Genomic DNA, 24,095 nt, shown 5'->3' on the forward strand with positions numbered 1-24,095 from the left:
TTTATCCAGTCTTTGACTCTCTGTCTCTTTATTGGTGCATTTAGTCCATTTACATTCAGCGTAATTATAGATAAATAAATGTTTAGTGTTGTCATTTTGATGCCTTTTTATGTGTGTTGTTGACAATTTCATTTTTCCACATACTTTTTTGTGCTGAGACGTTTTTCTTAGTAAATTGTGAGATCCTCATTTTCATAGTGTTTGACTTTATGTTAGTTGAGTCGTTACATTTTTCTTGGCTTTTATCTTGAGTTATAGAGTCGTTATACCTTTTTGTGGTTACCTTATTATTTACCCCTGTTTTTCTAAGTAAAAACCTAACTTGTATTGTTCTATATCGCCTTGTATCACTCTCCATATGGCAGTTCAATGCCTCCTGTATTTAGTCCCTCTTTTTGATTATTGTGATCTTTTACCTATTGACTTCCATGATTCCCTGTTATGTGTATTTTTTTTTCAATTAATCTTAATTTGTTTGTTTTTGTGATTTCCCTATTTGAGTTGATATCAGGACGTTCTGTTTTATGACCTTGTGTTGTGCTGATATCTGATATTATTGGTTCTCTGACCAAACAATATCCTTTAGTATTTCTTGTAGCTTTGGTTTGGTTTTTGCAAATTCTCTAAACTTGTGTTTATCTGTAAATACCTTAATTTCGCCTTCATATTTCAGAGAGAGTTTTGCTGGGTATATGATCCTTGGCTGGCAGTTTTTCTCTTTCAGTGTTCTGTATATGTCGTCCCCTTCCCTTCTTGCCTGCATGGTTTCTGCTGAGTAGTCTGAACTTATTCTTATTGATTCTCCCTTGAAGGAAACCTTTCTTTTCTCCCTGGCTGCTTTTAAAACTTTCTGTTTATCTTTGGTTTTGGTGAGTTTGATGATAATATGTCTTGGTGTTTTTCTTTTTGGATCAAGCTTAAATGGGGTTCGATGAGCATCTTGGATAGATATCCTTTCGTCTTTGATGATGTCAGGGAAGTTTTCTGTCAGGAGTTCTTCAAGTATTTTCTCTGTGTTTTCTGTCCTTCCTCCCTGTTCTGGGACTCCAATCACCCGCAGGTTATCCTTCTTGATAGAGTCCCACATGATTCTTAGGGTTTCTTCATTTTTTTTAATTCTTTTATCTGATTTTTTTTCAGCTATGTTGGTGTTGATTCCCTGGTCCTCCAGATTTCCCAGTCTGCATTCTAATTGCTCGAGTCTGCTCCTCTGACTTCCTATTGCGTTGTCTAATTCTGTAATTTTATTGTTAATCTTTTGGATTTCTACATGCTGTCTCTCTATGGATTCTTGCAACTTATTAATTTTTCCACTATGTTCTTGAATAATCTTTTTGAGTTCTTCAACAGTTTTATCAGTGTGTTCCTTGGCTTTTTCTGCAGTTTGCCTTATTTCATCTCTGATGTCTTGAAGCATTCTGTAAATTAGTTTTTTATATTCAGTATCTGATAATTCCAGGATTGTATCTTCATTTGGGAAAGATTTTGATTCTTTTGTTTGGGGGGTTGTAGAAGCTGTCATGGTCTGCTTCTTTAAGTGGTTTGATATGGATTGTTGTCTCCGAGCCATCACTTGGGAAACTAGTTTTTCCAGAAAATCCACTAAAAAAAAATGCAGTCAGATCCCTATCAGAGTTCTCCCTCTGGCTCAGGCTATTCGGATGTTAATGAAGCCGCCTGGGGAGGGTGGGGTAGGGAACAGAGATAGGAGAGTAGCACCTCCGAATATAGCCAGAGTTGCTTGTCTTGCTTGGAATGACTATTATATCTGAGATTCCTGTGGGGCACGTCGCCTATGTGTGCTGGCTGTGTGGAGATTACCCCCAGGGGGTCTGGCCTGCTGGAGTCACGGTCAGATCCTCCGCTTCCAGCCCCACGCCCAGCGTCAAGACTCCCCTGCTGGGACGGTGCACTCTCGACTCCAAAATCAGTCGCTGCCTCCCGGGGACTTCTCGTCCCTCCAGCCGTGTTGCCGTGCCGCCTCTGTGAACCGGTTGGGCCTCCTCCCGGGGTTAGTTCAGGTGGGTGGAGCAGCTCCCTGTGCTTGTGCCGTGACCGAGTGTCCCGGCTGGGACGCTGTTCTCCCCGCTTCAATACCAGTCGCTGCCTCCCGGGGACTTCTCCTACCGGCTGCATCCCACGCCGCCCGCCCGACCCAGCTGGGCCCCCTCCCGGGGTTAGTTCAGGGGGGTGGAGCAGCTCTCCGTGTTTATGCCGTACCTGCGTCCAGTCCAAATCCCGGCGGGACGGTTCCCCGGCTGGGACGCTGCTCTTCCTGCTCCAAGACCAGTCACTGCCTCCCGGGGACTTCTCCCACCGGCTGCGTCCCACGCCGCCTATGGAACCGGCTGGTCCCCCTCCTGGGGTTAGTTCAGGGGGGTGGAGCAGCTCTCTGTGCTTGTGCCGTACCTGACTGGTACCCTGGCTCCGGGCTCTGGAAACAATCGCTGCTTCCCCGTATTAGTTCGTTCTCCGTCTCTAAATCTGTGTTTGTTGTCCAGGGTTCGTAGGTTGTTATGTATGTGATCGATTCACTTGTTTTTCCTTGTCTTTGTTGTAAGAGGGATCCGAGGTAGCGTCTGCCTAGTCCGCCATCTTGGCTCCGCCCTGTATTTCTTTTTTTTCTCAATAAGTTTTTGTTGTTGTTAGGTACTGTTGATTTAGCTCGAACTCAGAGCAACTTCATGTACAACAGAATGAAACATTGCCTGTTCCTGCGCCATCCTCACAGTCATTGCCATACTTGAGCTCATCGTTACAGCTACCATATCAGTCCATCTCATCGAGGGTTTCCCTTTCTTTTGCTGACCCTTTACTTTACCAAGCATGAAGTCATTTTCCAGGACTGGCCCCTCCTGGTAACATATCCAAATATGTGAGACAAAGTCTCGCCATATTCTGGCTGTACTTCTCACAAGACAGATTTGTTCATTCTTCTGACAATCCATGGTGCATTTATTATTCTTCAATGGCACCATAATTGAAAGGCATTAATTCTTCTTCAGTCTTCCTTATTCATTGTCCAGCTTTTACACGCATATGAGGCAATTGAAAATATCATGGCTTGGGTCAGTTACACCTTAGTCTTCAAAGTGAAATCTTTCAACACTTTAAAGAGGTCTTTTGCAGCAGATTTGCCCAATGGTAATGCGTCCTTTCATTTCTTGACTGCTATTTCCATATTTAATGCGTCCTTTGATTTCTTGACTGCTGTTTCCATGGGCATTGATTATAGATCCAAGTAAAATGAAATCCTTGATAACTTCAACCTTTTCTCCATTTATCATGATGTTGTTTATTGGTCCAGTTGTGAGGATTTTTGCTTTCTTTATGTTGGGGTGTAATCCATCCTGAAGGCTATAGTCTTTGATCTTCATCAGTCAGTGCTTCAATTCCCCTTTGCTTTCAGCAAGCAAGGTTGTGTCATCTGCATAACACAGATTGTTAATGAGTCTACTTCTAACCCTGGTACCGTGTTCTTCATATAGTCCAGCTTCTCAGGTTATTTGCTCAGCAGATTGAATAAGTATGGTGAAAGGATACAACCCTGACATACACCTTCCCTGATTTTAAACCATGCAGTAACCCATTGTTCTGTGCAACGAGTAACTCTTGGTCCATGTACAGGTTCATCATGAACACAATTTAGCGTTCTGGAATTCCCATTCTTTGCAATGTTATCTATAACTTGTTATGATCCACACAGTCAAATGCCTTTGCATAGTCAATAAAACACGGGTAAACATCTTGCTGATATTCTCTGTTTCAGCCAAGATCCATCTGATATCAGCAATGATATTCTCTATTCCACATCCTCTTCTGAATCTGGCTTGGATTTCGGGCAGTTGCCTGTCAGTGTACTGCTGTGACCACTTTTGAATTATCTTCAGCAAAATTTTACTTGCCTGTGATATTGATGATTTTTTAATAATTTCTGCATTCTGTTGGATCACCTTTCTTTGGAATAGGCACAGATATTAAATCTCTTCCAGTCAGTTGGCCAGGTAGCTATCTTCCAAATTTCTTGACATAGATGAGTGAGCACCTCTAGCGCTGCATCATTTCGTTGAAACATCTCAGATGGTATTCTGTCAAATCCGGGAGGCTTGTTTTCACCAATGCCTTCAAGGTAGCTTGGACCTCTTCCTTCAGTACCATTGGTTCCTGATCATATGCTACTTCCAGAAATGGTTGAATTTCTACCAATTCTTTTTGGCATAGTAAGTCTGTGTTCCTTCCATCTTCTTTTGATGCTTCCTGTATCACTTAATATTTTCCCCATAGAATCCTTTACTATTGCAGCTCAAAGCTTGAATTTTTTCTTCAGTTTTTTCAGCTTCAGAAATGCCTAGTGTGTTCTTTGCACATGTTATTATAATACTTTGTCTTTCCCAAGCTGTCCTTTGAAATCTTCTCTTCAGCTCTTTTACTTCATCATTTCCTCTGTTCACTTTAGCTACTCGGTGTTCAGGAGCAAGTTTCAGAGTCTCTTCTGACACCCATTTTGGTCTTTTCTTTCTTTCCTGTCTTTTTTGTTTTAATTGTGCTTTAAGTGAAAATTTACAAGTCAAGTCAGTCTCTCAGACAGGAATTTATGCACACCTTGCTATGTACTCCTAGCTGCTCTCCCCTTAATGAGACAGCATGAGCCTTCTCTGCACTGTGTATTTCCCACGTCCATTCAACCAGCTCTTGTCCCCTTTGCCTTCTCATCTCACCTCCAGGCAGGAACTGCCACCATAGTCTCATGTGTCTACATGAGCCAAGAAGCTCACTCCTCACCAGTATCATATTCTGTCTTATTGTCCAGTCCAGTTGTTGTCTGAGGAGTTGGCTTTGTTCTTTCCCATCTTCTTAATGACCTTTTGCTTTCTTCATGTATGATGTCCTTGATGTCATCCCACAAGTCATCTGGCCTTTGGTCCTTAGTGTTCAGTGCATCAAATCTGTTCTTGAGGTGGTCTCTCAATTCATGTGGGATTTACCCAGGGTAGTATTTTGGCTCCTGTGAACTTGTTTTAATTTTCTTCAGCTTCCACTTGAACTTGCATAAGAACAATTGATGGTCCGTTCTGCAGTTGGTCCTTGACATTGTTCTGACTGATAATATTGAGCTTTTCCATAGATATAGTTGATTTGATTCCTGTGTATTCTATCCAGTGAGGTCTACATATGTAGTTTCCATTCATTTTGTTGTAAAAAGGTATTTGCAATGAATAAGTCATTGGTCTCGCAAAGTTCTATCATGTAATCTCCAGAGTTGTTCCTGTCACCAAGGCCACATTTTCCAACTACCAGTCCTTCTTCTTTGTTTCCAACTTTCGCATTCTAATCACCAGTAATTATCAATGCACCTTGATTGCATGTTTGATCAATTTCAGATTGCAGAAGTTGGTAAAAATCTTTAGTTTCTTCATATTTGGTTTAGTGGTTGGTGTGTAAATTTGAATAATCAGTCATATTAAGTGGTCTTCCTTGTAGGAATATGGATATTATCCTATCACTGATAGCATTGTATTTTATGATAGATCTTGACGTGTCCTTTTTAACATGAACGAGGTGCCATTCCTCTTCAATGTGTCATTCCCGGCATAGTAGCCCATATGATTATCCGATTCAGAATGGCCAATAACAGTCCATTTCAGCTCACAAATGCCTTGGATATCGATCTTTGTGTGTTCTTTTTAGTTTTTGACGACATCCAGTTTTCCTAGCTTCGTGCTTTGTACGTTCCAAATATTTATGGATGCTTGCAGCTGTTTCTTCTCATTTTGAGCCATGCCACCTCAGCAAATGAAGGTGCCAAAAGCTTTATTCCATCCACATCATTAAGGTCGACTGTACTCTGAGGAGACAGCTCTTCCGCAGTTATATTTTGAGTGCCTTCCAACCTGAGGGGCTCATCTTCCAGCACCATATCAGACAATGAATGCTCCACTGCTATTCATACGGTTTTCATTGGCCAGTTTTTAGAAATAGACTGCCGTGTCCTTTTTCCTAGCCTGTCTTAGTCTGCAAAGCTCCACTGAAACCTGTCCACCTAGGGTGACCCTGCTGGTATTTGAAATACCAGTGGCTTAGCTTCCAGCATCACAGCAACACACAAGCCACCACAGTATGACAAACTGACAGACAAGTGGTAAAACTTAATGAGTAAGACACTATTATTAGTTACATTTTACAGATTTGTAAGGTGTGGTTATTAATCCCATTTTACAGATAATAAAAAACTGAGATGAAGTTAAATATAGCATCAAAGGTCTCACAACTGGTAAGTGATAGAGGAGTTGAACATTTGTTTTTGTGATTCCAAAGCCGATGCTCTTAATCACTGAGTGCCACAGTCAAGGTACTGTATGAATGGGCATTTGCTTCAGTATATTTTACTTGATGTCTCTACCTGCTCTGTCCTCAAGTAGGTCCATGAGTCTCAAAAATTGGCACAGACCTTGGAACAGCTGTTAGGTATGATGGCAGCTAGCAGCTATAACCATTGAAGGCAACCCATAGGAAGGGATATAAAACCTCACTCTACCTTTCTGGACCTATTTGGGGGAAGTCAAGATCAACATAGGTAATGAAGGAAACCTCTTTGGGAGGCTAGAGTCCCAGAGACTCTAGATTTTTCTCAACTGGCACCCCTGTTCCAAACCTCTTTATGTGGCCATTTTGAGCTTTCTGAATTTTGTGTTCAGGAGGGGCAAAGGAACTTTGCCTCTCTCATAAGTCAGTGTAGTAACAGTTGCTGAGTAGCAATTAAAGAAAGACAGTAAATGTAGAAGAATCTCATCTCAAGTGGGGCTCAAAATCCTTTTCACTGTTGAAAAATTTTTCTTCACAACAGAACCTTTCACTCATGGTAGATGTTAAAGTTCTCAAGCCTTTTCTATTGAGTCTACTGAAGACTAATATTTCTAATTGAGCAGCTCCAGGGCTGTTGTGCCCGTCTTCTGTCACATGGAATGATGACAGAAGTAATCCTTTTAAATGGAGCTGTTATGAATTGACTAGCAGGGAAGAGGGCTTCTCTAGAGGTGTTTGCTTGCAGCTGTGTAGGTAGTCTTTTTCAAAGAACTGTTTTTCTGGCAGAGAGCTATAAGTCTACTAAGGATCCTATGAGTCTCATCTACCCTTAGCAAAGAGAATGACTTTATAAAACAGGATCATTAATAAAAGGAGGTAGTCTTGAAAATGACTTCCCTGAAATAATCAGTAATAACCATGTCCATTTCAGGTTGAACTGGGTAATCAATTGTGTAAAGCCCAGCCTGGTTTGCCCTGATTCTTTATAGATGAATAGTGCTGACTTATATATAACTCGTATGTGTAAAACATTCTCTTGATGGAACGTTGGTGTGGTACATATTTTTAGAGCAGTAAAGCCTTAATAGAATGGCAAGGGTCTCTTGATTGATCAAAGGGGTTGTACTTAAATACTTTTTAAAAAATAGGCATCAGAAAGCAGGATGTAATATAAGTAATGGAATAAACACTAGAGCTTGATCTTGGCCCTTTTATTAGCTGGTGGTGTTAACCTTTGACAATGTCACTTAACCTCTCTTAGTCTGTTTCCTTACCTATAAAGTAAGAGTGTTTAAATAAGTCTTTGTTTCTCAAACTCTGTAACCCACCACAGGCTATTAGAGATGATTTTAGGTGGTATATGAGATCTTTTTAGGTAGTCCCCTGATAGAACATTAAAATACATATTAAATCACATAGTGAACAAGTTACTCCTTTTTCAGTCTTTCTGAGTATGTCAAGGAGAAAGTCTCCATTTGGTATCAAGATATCTTTAATAGCTCTCTAATGCTAGATGGGGGCATGTACTGTGAATCCTCCATTCCTCAAGAAGATCAATAGAAGGGAAATTAATTCCACTCCTTAGAAAGGAAAAGTACTGACACCACAATCTACATGACCCTGAGACCAGAACTACATGGTACCTGGCTCCCAGTACCAACCACTGTGACTGGGATCATATTACAGGGTTCTGGATAGAGGGGGAGAAAAATGTGGAACAAAAAATAAAATTCATAAAAAAAAAAAAAAAGACCAGACTTACTGGCCTGATAAAGACTGAAGGAACCCCTGAGACTATGACCCTAAGATACTCCTCTGCCTTGGAACTGTAGCCGTTCCCGGAAACCACCTTCCAGTCAAGCAATAAACATGCTTATAAAATAAACAATAACACCTGCCCCCCCCCCAAAAAAAAATGCTTCATAGAACAAATAATTATGTGAAATCAAAAAGGCAACATTTGCCCAAAAGTGAAGATGAGAAGGCAGGAACGGGTAGGAAGAGCAGACAAAGGCAACTAGAAACCCAGGGTGGACATGGGGAGAGTGCTGACACAGTGTGGGGATTGCAACCAGTGTCATGGAACACTTTGTGTACAATTTGTTGAACGAGAAACTAACTTTCTCTGTAAACTTTCACCTAATATGCAATAAAATATTTTTTAAAAAAAAGAAAGGAAGAGTACAGAAGTGCTTTTTCACTCTTCTGTTTACCTCATTAATCCTTCCACTTGAGAGGAAAGAGTTGTGCTATCCAACTGGTGAGTTTGGGAGGACGAATCAAATATTTGAGGCCCAGCCCTTTCTGGCTTCTCTCATGGTATGGCCCATTCTCAGAATGCATGCTTCTTTTCCTCCACCACATAGTAGGTCTTTGTTAACAGACTCTGCCTAGGACTGGGTAGGAACTTTTAGGAAGCCTGTGAGGCCATAAATGCAAGCCATAAAACCATCTTCTCCAATATATCCTTTATTGATAATCAGACAGACATTTTCATTGCCACCTTGTTTCTCTGTTTCTCAGTTTATTTCAAATTCATAGGAAATTTTAAGGGGGAAAGTAATCATCACCCTTTAAAACTTCACTAATAATCTCCCTTTTTAACAGAAATGTGGCTTTGGGTTCAGATACCTCCGTAAGTAATAGTATCTATATAGAAGTTTAATAACATGGTTTAATTTTCAATGTGTTTATGTTTTTGGTTACCTTCTATAAAATAAATTCATTTCAGTTTTAAAAAATGAGTTAATTTTTAAAATAGTATAGGTAGTACACAGATATAGTAAAGATTATAAAGGTGGCATATAAGTGAATGAAGTTTAAAAAACACTGGAAGAGATTATCTCTAGGCTCTTTTCCAGATGTAAATCCTTTTCACTATGTATTCCGATAGAATAAAAAATGTTATATGGTAAACCAGTTGAAAGAAGGGACCTTCTAGCATAGGACATTCTGTGCTTATTTTTTTGTTTGTAAATATAAATACCCTTTTCTTAATATTTTACCAGGCAGTTGAATATTAATATCTTTTTGATAGTCTATCTGTTTATTATAGTGTCTTGAAGATTTTTTTATTTTTAATTTTTTTCCCACTGAAAACAGTCTAGTTCTGTGTGAAGTTTTTAAGCTAGAAATCTTCAGTGGATATTACTTGAAGAATAAGAACTTTGTTCCTAGGCACTAATCTTGTAAGTGACTAGTAGAGTGTTTGGCATACAGTTGTGTTCAATAAATATTTATGAACAAGTAAATGAATGAATCAACAAAGAATCAACAAAAATGAACCAAGTTCTCTGTTTTGAAGGCATGGGTATAGTTTCCATTTTTTTCTGAAAGCTGTTAGTAGGACTAACTGTAATGAAGTTTAGGCCTTGAGGCAAATCCTATGGTAATGCTTTCATTTAAGTGAAATTTTGAGCAAGTTATACAGATAAAAGTTACAAAAAGGAAAGCAGCCCTACTAAGTTTACTTTTGTTTATGGAAGCAGAATTTAGGATAATATGTGAGAGATCTGGGTCTTTTTCTTCCTCCTTCTTTCCCTCCCTTCTATTTTTCTTTCTTTCTTAATTTATTTTTATAAAAATTAACTGCTTATCCCTCTTCCTATTTTTTCCCCTTTACGTATCATACATGTGTTACTTCTCTAATCAACATCAGGAAAACAAACAAACAAAAAACAAAAATCAAACCCATTACTCTTGAATTGATTCTGTCTAGTGGCAACCCCATGTGTTACAGAGTAGAACTGCTCCATAGGATTTTCTTGGCTATAATCTTTATGAAAGCAGATTGCCAGGCCTTTCTTCTACAGTGCCACTGGGTGGGTTTGAACCACCAACCTTTAGATTAGCAACCCACTGCAAACTTCATGAGCCAGGGAACATCAGGAAAAGCACCCCAATTTTCCTAGTGTTGGGGAGACTATTAGAGCTTAATTTAAAACGCAGCTCACTTTTTCTTCACACTCTCTTAAATTATAGTTTCTCGTCTGATAAAGGTGCCCAACTCTTTATTGATACCCTAGATGAACTGCAGTACTGGTGGTAAAGATTTTTATTGCCATTTATTCATGCAACAAATGTCTGCTCCAAGGGCTTTGTTCTAAGAATCCTGAAATGAGTTTTACATATCAGAGAGAATATTAACTAGAGGTTTTTATTTCTTAGTTATACCAAGCCTACTTTCTAATAACCATGCAGTTGATTGACTACATGCCCAGATCATTTAATTTACTTTTAAAACATTTTGCATATATGCAGAAAAATAGAATTTGAGGACTGTGTTTTATTTATACATTTTAAATGTATTCTAGGTTTATTTTTCAAGAGTGTATTCTTTTTTTAATGGTCCAGTGATTTTTTTTTTCTAGTGATTACTGTAATTCCAATTCATTATGCACAATGACAACATCTTAACTGTAGTTATTTTGTATGTTCAGGTTAATATTTTCTGCTACTGAAAATTTAATTCAGTACATTTTATGGTAGTGATATCTGGCTGGTATCTTTGTGTCTTCTGGTTATTACTATGTGGTCTTTAATATGTAAAATAAACTCTAGGGATGCTGGCTACTGCATTTTGATTTCTTCTTGCTTATCATTGCATTATAAAGTTGATACACTAGCAATAACATTAATGATATAGAGAAGTTGAATTCTGAAAGTAATCATCATCTGTAAAAATTAGCGTCTAATCTCTGTTGTAATTTTAAATTAATAGTGAGGTAAACATGCAACAGAGATTGTATTATTATCATAACTGAAAATATAATAGGTCTATTTTGGCCAAAGGAAAAAAAAGACTTTAAAATTATCTAATTTTAAAATTATCTATTTTTTTTTCAAAAGACATGTATGCTTAGCTTAAAATTATAATCATTAAGTATTCCCAGAATCATTGTACTTCAAAGTAATGCAAGAACCATTTGCTATAATGACAAGTCGGAAGTTTTGAGAATACTTGATTCAAAAACAGCAATAACAACAGTACCTTACCCAGCTAGCTAGCTGTGTCTCCTGGCAACATAGCTATTCTCTGGTTAGATATTTTGGGTGCCAGATACTATCCCTACCAGGGGTATGAGGTACTGATGTGGCAGCATATTATGATAAAAAAGGCCATGGACTTGAGGGGCATAGCAGCTTAATGTGAAACTCAGCTCTGTCACTTTCGCTTGAGTACCTTGGGCACATTATTTAACTTCACAGAACTTTTTTTTTTTCCTCTGTAAAGTAAAAGTTATCATAATTTAGCTATGAAGATGAAAGCACCCAGAATAAATGCTTGTTCAGTGGTAGTTGTAAGAGGAATACAGGATGGTGATGATGTATTTTGATATTCTCTCAGGTGAAGTGAAAGACAAAAATGTTCAGGTGGTTGAGCTCCCCATCGTAGACAGTCTTCATCCCCGACCTCCGTATTTACCCCTGGCTGTACCAGAAGACCTTGCAGATCGACTCGTTCGAGTCCATGGTGATCCTGCAGTGTGGTGGGTGTCCCAGTTTGTCAAATACTTGATCCGCCCACAACCTTGGCTGGAAAAGGAAATAGAAGAGGCCACCAAGAAGCTTGGCTTCCAACATCCAGTTGTTGGGTAAGAATCTGATTTGCTCCTTATACAGTGATATGTAGCAGCACTGTTATATGCATTTACAGGATGTCGTAAAAGGCTAGTCTAATTTTCATAGCCCTACCGAGGAACAAAGTTTCCAGAGTTCACCTTAGGTTGCAGAAAGACTCCTCTTCCTTTGTTCACTTAGAATAGCTAAGTCATCGTACGTTGTCACCCTTTTTAATTTATTCATTCGTCAAATATATTAAACCCATATTTCTGAAATTAGCTGTCTTTCCTGGAGAAGCCTAGCAAAATTTTATTTTATTGGCTATAATACATGACTCCTGTCTCACCTTAATAGAGCTGTAAGATGAAGCAGTCACATTTTACAGCTTTTCTAGTGCTATTTTTTTTTCCTCCCTTATTTTTAGGCTTCATTAATTGCCATTGGTGATTATTTTGCATTTTTTATGTTGTTTTCATTTCTGCCCTAGAAACTATCTTGAGAATTAGAGTATTATTTGTAATATGAAATAATGTTTAAATTATTATTTAAAATTCTCTCTTGACCCGCTAGGGAGTTATCATCTATGTATATATTCAGTCTTTTGCTTGGTTAAGGGAGATTTACCAGGAATTCTGCAAGTAAGAAAAATTCAAAAAAAAAAATCTTTGCTGACAAGCATATGCCCTTGTACACATAAATAAAACATATAAAGAGGAGTTTTCCTGGGTCCTGATACCATACATATTTCACACCATGGAAAGTGTCGTTAGAGCTAATGGAAAGAATACTGGACTGAGAGTTAAGCAACCTGGGAAATATTCCTGGCTTTTCCCTAGTTGAATGATTCTGGGCCAAGTTACTTAATAATAATATTAGGTTTTCATTTTTCCATCTGTAAAATGGGGAAGGTAATACCTGTCCTAAAGATGATAATGTAATGATGTAAGGATGAAAAAAGGATTTTGGTTCTGTGAAAGAAATGCACCATAAAATATTATTACCATTCAGAGATATTGATGCTTAAATATTCCTGAAATTAGACTCCTAGATTAGCCTGAGGAATTCTACAGCCTATACTAGTTATAATAAAGTCAGCCATTAATTAATATTAATAAACATGTTGATTCATTCACTTTGTTTACAGACCATTTATTGAATACCTGCTATTGTGAGGGACAGAGATTAATTAATTTTTAAGTGACTTCTTTCCTGCCCATTACATTATAGTCTTTAGTAGAAGAGACACAAGTAAGCATTATACAGGGTAGAAGTGATAAATACCTTGAGAAAAGCATAGAAAATATTATAGGAGGTTAGGAAAGGGATAAAGTACTTCTGTCTGGATTAGGAAAGGCATCATAGCTACAATGTTTGAACAGGGTATTGAAGGTTGGAGAAAGATAATAGTATAGTAGTTGAGTTACCAAAATACCTACAGTCACATTATCTCATTGATCCTGTAACATAGTCCTGTGAAGTAGGTAGAGACAACCATTTTACAGATGAGAAAGCTAAGGTACAGAGAAATAAAATCTTTGCCAAAAGTTCCAGAATTAATAAAGGGAAAACTAGGACTTAAACCCAGTTCAATTCTCACTTACAATACCGCATTGCTCTTCCTGCAACACCAGTTTACCCATGCAAAGATACATAGTTCAATTAACAGTGTACAATCCAAATTTGTATGTTGTCTTTGAGATGCATTATATGATTTTCTTTCAGCAAGAGATGAATCTTCTCAACTTTGTTTGGATTTCCTGTAGTTTTATATACTAGAAAGCTATCCTTATCCATTTACCATCAACAATCCACAAAGTTAAGAGTTTACCAAATATAGAAAATTGAAGTCTCACAGGCAGCTATTTGTATATTGAGATAATCTGCTGTAATAGAAAGAGGAGTGGACTAAGACTCAAGAATCTGAGAGCCCCGTCTAGCTTCCAATACTAACAAATCATGTGGCTTTGGGTACCTTACTTGATCATTCTGGGCCTCTCTTTCCTCTTTTTTTTAATGAGGTCAGATTGTATCTCATGTTTCCACTAACACAATAAATATTTTTGTGTTTGTCTATCAGTAATTCATTCATTTATTCATTGTGTTTGGTGCAATTGGGAATGAATAAAATCAAACGTCCTGCCCTGAAAGAGCTTGATATCTAATAGTGAAAATCAGGCAAGTACACAAATAACTTTTACTTTTGTGAAGACTCAGTTGAAATGTATGTAGGAGAAACCTGCCTTATATTATCTATAGTTTTATTTGTGATAAAATGTATATGACATAAAGTTACCATTTTAACCATTGTTAAGTGTATAATTTAATGGCCTTAACTATATTCACAACTTTGTGCAGTCATTCCCACTATTTATTTCTAAAACTTTTTCATCACCCCAAACAGAAATTCTCTGTACCCACTAAGCAATAACTCCCCATTACCCCCATCTTCTGGCCCCTGATCTGTCTCTATGCTTTTGCCTGTGCTAGGTATTTCATGTAAGTGGTATCATACCATATGTGTCTCTTTGTGTCTGGGTTATTTCACGTAGCATAATGTTTTCAAGTTTCATCCATGTTATATAAAAAAATGTATCAATTTCATTTCCCTTTATGACTGGATAACATTCCATTGCATGTGTATACCACATTTTGTTTGTTTATTGTTGATAGCCATTTGGGTTATTTCCACCTTTTGGCCATTGTGAATAATGCTACAATGAACATTGGTGTACAAGTATCTGTTTGAGTTTCTGCTTCAGTTCTTTTTGGTGTACATCCAGGACTGTAATTGCAGGTTATATTATCTTTTTGTTCACTGAAAAGTCTTCAGAAACATCATTTCCTTTAAAGTCAGATGAAGGAGTTATATTAAATGACTTCTAACATTTTTCAAAGGTCTAACACGCACATTCTGATTCTTCTGTAAAAATTCTGTTATGGTCCTCTCTAAAATCATTGATCCAGGCTGAATTTAAGGAGTACTTGGAAAATTGAGAAAATTACTTAGTAGTGCTATGCCACTCTCAAATGCTCTTTTTCTTTGGCTGTCCGTCCTAATATTACACATCTCCTTTATTTTTACTTTCATATTTTCTGCCCTACATCTTCCCTTGCTGTATCTTACTCTTCATATATAGAGAAGTTACTGCTAAAAAAAAAAAAAAAAAGCTAGCGCTAAAGAAATTGTATAGTGAAGTCAGAATATCAAATAGTGTTTTCTCTCATGAAACTTTTTATTGAAACTCAGTGGAATTGTTCTTTCTGCCCCACTTTATCTCTGAACAATTCTAATTCGCCAAGAAAAGCAGTGATTAAGAAGCATGTGGGTAACAACAAAAAGACAACCAACTCAATCAGAAAATAAGCAAAGGACTTGAACGAACATTTCACCAAAGAAGGTATTCAAATGACCAACAACCTCGTGTAAAGATGCTCAATGTCATTAGCCATTAAAAAAACAAAAACACCAAACCTGTTGCCATCAAGTCGATTCTGACTCACAGTGACCCTATGAGGACAGAGTAGAACTGCCCCATAGGGTTTCCAGGGAGTACCTGGTGGATTTGAACTGCCGACCTTTTGGTTAGCAGCCATAGTTCTTAACCACTATGCCACCAGGGTTTCCCATTAGGGAAATGCGAATTAATTTTGAGATATTATCCAACCCCTAATAGAATGTCAATGATTAAGAAAACAAAAAACAGCAGGTGTCGGTGAGGATGTGGAATTGGAACCCTCATCCATTGCTGGTGGGAATGTAAAATGGTACAGCCACTGTGGAAAACAATTTGACAGTTCCTCAAAAAGTTGAAACATAGAACTGCCATATGACCCAGCAAGTCCAATCCCAGGTAAATACGCAAATGAATTGAAAGCAGGAACACAAACAGAAACCTGTACACCAGTGTTCATTGCAGCACTTTTGACAATAGCCAATAGGTGGAAACAGCCTAAATGTTCATCAGCAGATGAATGGATAAGCAAAATGTGGTACATATATACAATAAAATATTACTCAGCCATAAAGAGAAATGGAGTCCTGATACCTGCCACAACACAGATGAACCTTAAAAACCTTATGTTGAGTGAAATAAGTTAATCGCAGAAGGACAAATACTGTATGATCTCGTTTATATGAGATAAGCAAATATTTAGAAACCAAAGGTTATTAGTGGTTACCGGGGTGGAAGGGAGGGGGAAAACGGGATTTTTGCTTAGGGGACGTTGAGTTTATGTTAATGATGGTGGAATAACTTGGAACAGGAGAGTGATACTGGTTGTACAATATGAAGAATGTAATCAGTGTCACTGAATTTTGCACGTAGAAATTGTTGAATTAGAGAATATTTTAGTGTTTGTATTTTTACCACAATAAAAAATGCATAAGAAAAAAAGGGTGTGAGAAGGAAAAGATGATAGAGTAGGTGTTTATGTAATCGTATCCACACTGGACTATAGTATGGAATGCACAGGAAAGACTAGCCACAAAGATGTAGAGTAAGTAACTCTGGTAAAATCAAAGCCTCACTCCAAATTCATAATAAAAAGCTAGTTTTAGGCTTGGCGTATGCTTGTCGTCCCAGTCCGGCATTGAGGTTTCAGGAGAGTCAAAGTAATAGGTGCCAATATATTGTGACCCAAAGGAAAATAAATCTTTTTCCTTTTCCACATTGGAATAGTGGTTTGGAGCCCTGGTGATGCAGTGGTTAAGAGCTTGGCTGCTAAACAAAAGGTTGGCAGTTCAAGTCTACCACTTGCTCCTTAGAAACCCTATCGGGCAGTTCTGCTCTGTCCTGGAGGGTCACTATGAGTTGGAATCCACTTGACGGCAACATGTTTGATTTTGGTTTGATTTAGTAATGGTTTTTTTTTCTTTTTTTGTAGTAATGGGAGCGGGAGGGAGGGGTGAATTTAAGGAGAGCCTTTCAATTTGTGAAAACAAACTGTAACTCTTACTATTCTTATTCCCATTACAATTACCTTGGAAGCACCAACATGTGAGGAGGATACTTTGGAAGTCAATGTCTTTTTCAGTACAGGACAATGTAAATCTGTGTCCTCAGTTTTACGAGTTCAGAGCCTTTCTTAAACAGGACAGATGAGACCAGTATCTGCTTGCATTTGATCGAGTAAAAAACAGAAAAAGGAAATTCATGCATACAACAAAAGGGGTGGATGGTTCCATAAACTTAAAATAGTAAAATCCCTTAAATGGCTTGCCGGCTTTGGCTTTGACTGTGGTATAGGAAGAGTTCATGCAGGTCTGTGACATTTCACTGGGCAACTTTAAATTCTACAAGCTATCAGTTCCAGTGTAGTAGAATGAAGGGAGGAGGGCACAAAAAACTTGGTCTCAGAATATTACCAATATCTTTAATGGTCTATAATAACATCTGTGAATCCTGGTATCCCTTTGTCTCAAAAATCTTGTAAGTTATATCCATTTTTTTCTGGAAGGCTGGTTGGTATTTTGCCTCTTAGTATGGACTATAACTCTGGAATCTCCCCTTATTCCTCATATGCCAATTACTTTCTCCATAAGAAAGTGTTCTTCAAAGGCTTCGTTTATTTTCTAATTCCTCTTGTATTATTTAACATGCCTTGCAAATATATTTAGAATATATGTGTTTGAGTTGTTTAATATTTATTTTGTTTTTCCTAATGGTAAACGTGAACAAAACATTGGTTTAAAAATGCTATAGTGCTACTATAGGGTTAAGCATGGGGTGTTATGAACACACATGAGTAGGGGTATAAAGTTGAGTACCCGTGAAGCGCCTAGTGGATCAAAACATTATCAGCAGAATCTGAATTTCTCCCTCTGCCCCCAGAGTCCATGTCAGACGTACAGACAAAGTGGGAACAGAAGCAGCCTTCCATCCCATCGAGGAGTACATGGTGCATGTTGAAGAACATTTTCAGCTTCTCGCACGCAGGATGCAGGTGGACAAAAAAAGAGTATATTTGGCCACAGATGACCCCTCTTTATTAAAGGAGGCAAAAACAAAGTAAGTTAGACCAACTAGTGATTCTAGAATGGGATTTCCTCTTTTAGTTGGAAAAGATTCTTAATCCCATGATTTGCGGTTCTTGTTATAATGTCATTACTAATTATTGGAGTTTTTTTATTCATATGATTGTATATTTGTGAAATTATTAATCTAATCAAAGCCTATTTTATTATCCATATTTGATAATGCCTTGTAACAATAAAAACTGAAATGAACCCAACCACTGACATATGAATCATCACCAGTCATCATCATTAAAAGCGTTTGCTGAATAACTATACCGGATTGTTACCAATAAAACACACCGGTGCTTGCCCTTCTTATCTCACTATCTTCACTCACAATTACAGGCAACTGAACATATATGTGAGATAAAGAGTTTTCATCTTATACATTTATACTAAATGTATAAGATTTATACTACATTTATACTAAAGAAAGGTAAAGGGTCAAAAGATGAGTTCTGTAAAGGGAGGAAAAAGGACTATTAGTATGTATTATACAATAACCATCATTTATGAAGACTACGTATATTTCAGACACTGTGCTAGCTGCTGGGGTTTCCATGATAGCCTGCTCTCAAGGGACTTACAATTTAGTGGGGAACAGACAATTACACAAAGTGTGAGTGGTGCTACTATAGGGTTAAGCTCGGGGCGTTATGAAAACACATAGAAAAAGTGTTGATCTTAATTGGAATTTCTCATTATACAACCTGAGTGGACCTGTATTTGGCCTTTATTTACTACCAGTAAATACAGGATTTATTAAATGTATGTGACAGTAGAGAATAAGGGAGGAGAAAATTGCAGCCTTAGCTCTGCTCAGATACCACCTTCTTGACAAATCACCCCTGAACCCTTGACTGGGTTAAGTGCCCCTCTGCGCCCCTAAAACACTCTGTACATTCTTCTGTCATGGCGTTTAGTACTTGCTTACCTCTGTCTCCCTCACTAGACTATAAGCACTTTGCACAGTTCCCACCGCTAGTAAATGCCCAATAAATAGTAAATTGTGTGTATGTGTGTGTGTTTTAATCCCATTAATTTGAAAACATTTTATTAGCAGTTAATCATTTAACCTATTTGGCTGTTTAATAAGGAGCCCTGGTGAGGCAGTGGTTAAGTGCTCAGCTAACTGAAAGTTTGGCAGTTCGAACCCACCAGCCAATACTCCGGAAGAAGATGTGGCAGTCTGCTTCTGTAAAGATTTAGAGCCTTGGAAATCCTAGGGGGCAGTTCTGCTCTGTCCTGTAGGTTTGCTGTGAGTTGGTATCCACTCGATGGCAATGGATTTGGGTTGTTTGTTTTGGTTTTGGCTGCTTAATTAATTAGCATATTTCTTCACCCCTTTTTATGTCACAAAAGAGAAACAAATTTAGAATGAGTGCTGTAGTTCAGGTGTTTATCCAAGTCATTGGATAATAAGTTAAATCCTGTTTCTAACTCCTAAGAATCTAAATTAACATGCTACAAATCGCTGTATATAAATAAAAGCAAAGGGCCAAGAAATTTATTAGCCAAGTATAACCATGGATTAATATAAGAGTTAGCGATTAAATGAATGCTTGGGCACAAAATAGAAGAAAATTTCACATTTTTCCATTTTGATGTTCAGACCTACAGAAAAAGTGGAAATAGTTCACTCTGCTCCTTTATTTTAAAACACTGCTTGTTGTCGAATGCATGATAGGCTTTTTTCCTTGGTTAGCAGAATAATGCACGCTCATTAGAAAATACGGAAATTGGAAAATATACAAGGAAGGAAAAATATTATGCAGAATCCCATTACCAGTGGCAGCAACTGTGCACATGCTGACATATGCCTTCCAGTTGTTTATAGAGTCACATTTTTAGTAGTTGATCATATTCTATATAATTTGACTTTTTTTCATTTAATACAGTAGTTCCTTTTTTTCTGGGTCAGTAAAAAATCACCGTTAATGTCTTTTTTTTTACTGACTACATATTCACTATATGGATTTGCCATTACTTATTTGACCATTTTCCTAATATAGAACAGTTATGTTATCTCCAATTATTTACATTTATAAACAATGCTACAATAGATGCGAGATTATCCACATTGTTTCTTTATGCTAGACTTCTAGACTTGAAAGTATTTAGATTAAAGGATATGAACACTTTTACAACTTTTGATCCACAGTGTATGCAGCATGTCATTTTTATACCACCCAACCCTTATAGCACAGTTGGCAGTATCTACCTGGACTGTGGGAATAATTCAACTTGAAATTCATCTTTGTAGTCAGCAGCTATAACTTCTCTCCCCATAATAATCCAGGCACCACTTTTCTCCATATTCTGTAAATAAATGCAGTTATCACATTTTATGTATAGTTTTTTCCTTTTGGGAAATTCTTTAAATTCCTGAGTCATTTCAAGGATTTTCCTCAGGAATTTAAATGCTGTTCTCTTCATTCTTTTATTTCGGTGATTTTCCACTCTAAATTAATTGTGCTTTACTTCTCTTTGGTTTTGATACCTAAACAAATTATAAAAGCTCTGTCATTGTCTTAGAAGACCAAAAGCATGAACTAATCTCTCAACAAGGTATATAGTGCCTAAGGTCATTTTCTGCTTCAAGAGCGTAAAGAGATAAAAAGTAAAATTAAATGATAGATAGAGTTCACACAGCCAGAGGAGACTCCATTTTGAGGGTTAGCTTATCCTTTGAAAAGGCAGTCAAGATTAGCTTCATACATGTGGCCTCTGTGTGAAGATGAGCAGTTAATGCTTTGCTGGTTGGTATTGTACCTCGGGTTTCTCAAGGTTAAGATTGAGTTCACCCACGATATATTAGCACTAGTGTCCAAGTGACTGTGGCAGCCATTGCTAATGTGGCAATATCTCTTTTAGATAATTACTATTAGAATGTTTAAATCACAGAATCATTAGCAGTCAAGGAAATGAGGCAGACTCAGTCCTTTTAAAGTTGACTAGCCAATACTGTCTTCCAAGATTGTGAAAATTGGTAATAGGAATGACATAGGAGGAAAAGCAAGCTTTTATAAGTTTCCCAGATTAAATATTTACATAGTTAGGTTTGCTCTTTACCAAAAATGCTGTATGAGTTCTTCCTAAAATTAGGTTCTTTGACATAGATAGAAGCAAAAAAAAATTGTTAAAATGTTTTTGTAGTGTTTGGTTGCCCTGTGAGATGAAGGCTCAGCTATAGGAGTACTAAATTTCTTCACTACTTTTCTTTTTAATTCCTATGATGTGCCAAACACAGTCCACCACATCACCCACTGCGATTGAGTCAATTCCGACTCATAGTGACCCTACAGGACAGAGTAGAACTGCCCCGTAGAGTTTCCAAGGAGCACCTGACGGGTTCAAACTGCTGACCTTTCGGTTAGCAGCCGTAGCACTTAACCACTATGCCACCAGGGTTTCCCCAAACACAGTACAGGGCACTAAAAATACAAAGGTAAGCAAAAGATAATATGGTGCTCCTAATCTCAGGAAATACCCAACTGGTAGGCAATACACATGTAACAAATAATTACAGTGTAATTAGATACATTCCCTGCAGAACTTATATACCAGGCACAGTGAAGTCAAGAAGAGTGTCTGCCTTAGTCTGTGGAAGGACTTCAGAAAAAAAAAAAATTAATGTTAGTTTATAACTGTGAGCTAGCCCTTTGTGGGTGATATAAAAATAAAGTTTATAAGGTGAAAGAAGAAAAAAAAATTTTTTTCTTTTTATCATTGCCAAACTCTGCACCCTCAAGGTACAAGAATTCCTCTGCTGACATACCTGTGGGCAAAAGACAAGAAAGAAGCATGTTTGTTCAGTAAAATCCAGAAGATTCTGTGCTCATTATTTAGAGATGGAAAACCTCCCTCTCGCATTATTTGTTTTGTTTTGCCGCTTTCTCTAAGCTTCATTTAGCAGCTTTTTGCATGTAGAAGAAAGACCTGAGGAGCTTAGGTCTACTTTTGGTTTGGTTCCAGAAAGGGGTATTTAAGTTAGGAAGGGCATCAATGCTAGTGTCACTTCCCAGTAAATGGATCACTCCTTTCTTTGTTTCACTGAGCACCCAAACTATGCAGACAAAATTCATCTTTATTCAAGAATAAAATCTGCTGTGGTATGTTTTAGCAATCCCTCCTCTCCTTCACCCTGCAGTCTTTGCATATTTATTTGTTGCTGTTTCTGTCCCATGCCTGGATATGTAGCTTCACAAGGATCACATTAAAAGTCTTTCTGGTTGTTTTCTTTTTAGAACAAATGTGACATTTCCTTCATCTCCCTGATTCTGAGCTGAGGAGGGCAAAATGTCAAAAATAATGAGGCCAGACAGATCTGAACACTGTATACCAGTCTGAAAACAGTGCTCAGAGACTTGGCTTTCACAGTCACCGTTAGAAAGGCAATGAGGGAAAACTCCTTGGTGGCTGTGAAATGAAGAAAAACCTGAAGCAGCTGTTAGGGGATTAGGAAAAAGTCTCAAACATAAGTAGCAGTTATTTGTTCATTTATTTATTCACACGGTATTGTGTGGAGTACTAGGTGATGTGATGCAAAGAAAAATGAGGCACAGGCCCAACCTTTAGGGAATACTGTGTTGGAGAGAGACATGTAAACTGAATCCTGCTGTTTGAGGGTTTCTAAATAGAAACTACTATTCTTTCAACAAATATTTATTGAACCTGTTATATTTCATATTCTCTTCTAGGTACTGAGAATAATACAGTGAGCAAAGCAGATGAAATGCTCCCTTTATAGAGCTTACGTTCCAGTTAGGGATGACAGGTGTGGAATGGATGCTAACAATAAATAACTAGTAAATATAATATATTATGACAAATGATAATAAGAGCCATGGAGAAAAATTAAACTGGTAAAAAGGATAGGGATTGCCAAAGACATTAGAGGTAAGGCAACATTTGAGCAGAGACCTAAAGGAAGTAAGGAATCAAACCAGTGGATATCTAGGGGGAAAATGTTTAGCAGTCATGGCTGATACTTACTGAGCATTTGCTACATGTCAGGTACTTTTCTAAGCATTTTACATGGCTTAATGTATTTAATTTTCATGAGACTATTTTTTTAAGTAGATACAGTTATTCAAGTTGGGTCTGACTCGTGGCAACCTTATGTATAACAACAAAACAGTGCCTCGTCCTGACCCATCTTCATGATCCTTGGTATGTTTGAGTTCATTGTTGTGGTTATTGTGTCAGTCTGTCTTATTGAGGGTTTCCCTTTTTTTCTCTGACCCTCTACTTTACCAGACTTGATGTCCTTTTCTAGCAATTGGTCTTTCCTGATAATGTGTCCGAAGTAAGTGAGCTGAAGTCTCACCATCCTCCCTTCTAAGGTGCATCCTGGTTGTATTTCTTCTAAGACTGGTTTGTTCGTCCTTCTGGCAGTCCACGGTGCATGCAATATTCTTCACCAACACCACAATTCTAATACATCAGTTCTTCTTCTGTCTTCTTTTTTCATTATCCATCGTTCTTATGCATATGAGGTAATTGAAAAGACCATGGCTTGGGTCAGGTGCACCTTAGTTGTCAAAGTGACACCTTTGCTTTTTAAAACTTTAAAGATGTCTTTTGCAGCAGATTTGCTCAGTGCAATATGTCATTTGATTTCTTGATTGCTGCTTGCATGGGCCTTGATTTTCAATCCAAGTAGAATGAAATCATTGATAACTTCTTTTACTATGGTAAAATTAAACCTCTAATTCAGAGTGGAGTCATTTGAACAAAGTGATTTCCAAAAAAAGTCCTGTTTCAACATTTCGAGATACATGTCCTATCATAATACTACCAAAATATTATTTGGTGGACATCTACAAAGAAGTTACTTTCATAAGTGTGTTAGATTGGCTTTCCATTACAATTATAGGTTGGGAATAGATGGTGGTTTAAGAAGGGGTGGAGGTAAGGGGGGACTGTTAGTTCACACAGGCTTTTAAAATATTAATCTCTTATCTTCTTTGTATTATTAACTTATAGTATCAATAAAACATTTATAAAGTCTAACCTATGTTGGGAAACCCTGGTAGCGTAGTGGTTAAGTGCTACAGCTGCTAACCAAAAGGTCAGCAGTTCAAATCTGCCAGGTGCTCTTTGGAAACCCTGTGGGGCAGCTCTACTCTGTCCTTTAGGGTCGCTATGAGTCGGAATTGACTTAATGGCAGTGGGTTTGAACCTATGTTGAATTATCACAGATTCTAAATTA

At 37.7% G+C, this 24,095-nt stretch overlaps 1 protein-coding gene across 8 annotated transcripts in view; it reads left to right on the plus strand.

The window, feature by feature from the left end:
- The window catches only part of FUT8 (fucosyltransferase 8), a 356,993-nt gene that overhangs the window by 325,610 nt on the left and 7,288 nt on the right, over positions 1-24,095 (plus strand). For all 8 annotated transcript variants that reach the window (XM_023546260.2, XM_064292604.1, XM_064292606.1 and 5 more), the window contains 2 exons: positions 11,651-11,897; positions 17,697-17,873. In XM_023546260.2, the coding sequence (XP_023402028.1) occupies positions 11,651-11,897; positions 17,697-17,873 (424 nt within the window). The remainder of the gene's footprint in view (positions 1-11,650; positions 11,898-17,696; positions 17,874-24,095) is intronic.

The sequence above is a fragment of the Loxodonta africana genome, chromosome 10 (assembly GCF_030014295.1).
Source record: "Loxodonta africana isolate mLoxAfr1 chromosome 10, mLoxAfr1.hap2, whole genome shotgun sequence".
NCBI classification, from domain to species: Eukaryota; Metazoa; Chordata; class Mammalia; order Proboscidea; family Elephantidae; genus Loxodonta; species Loxodonta africana.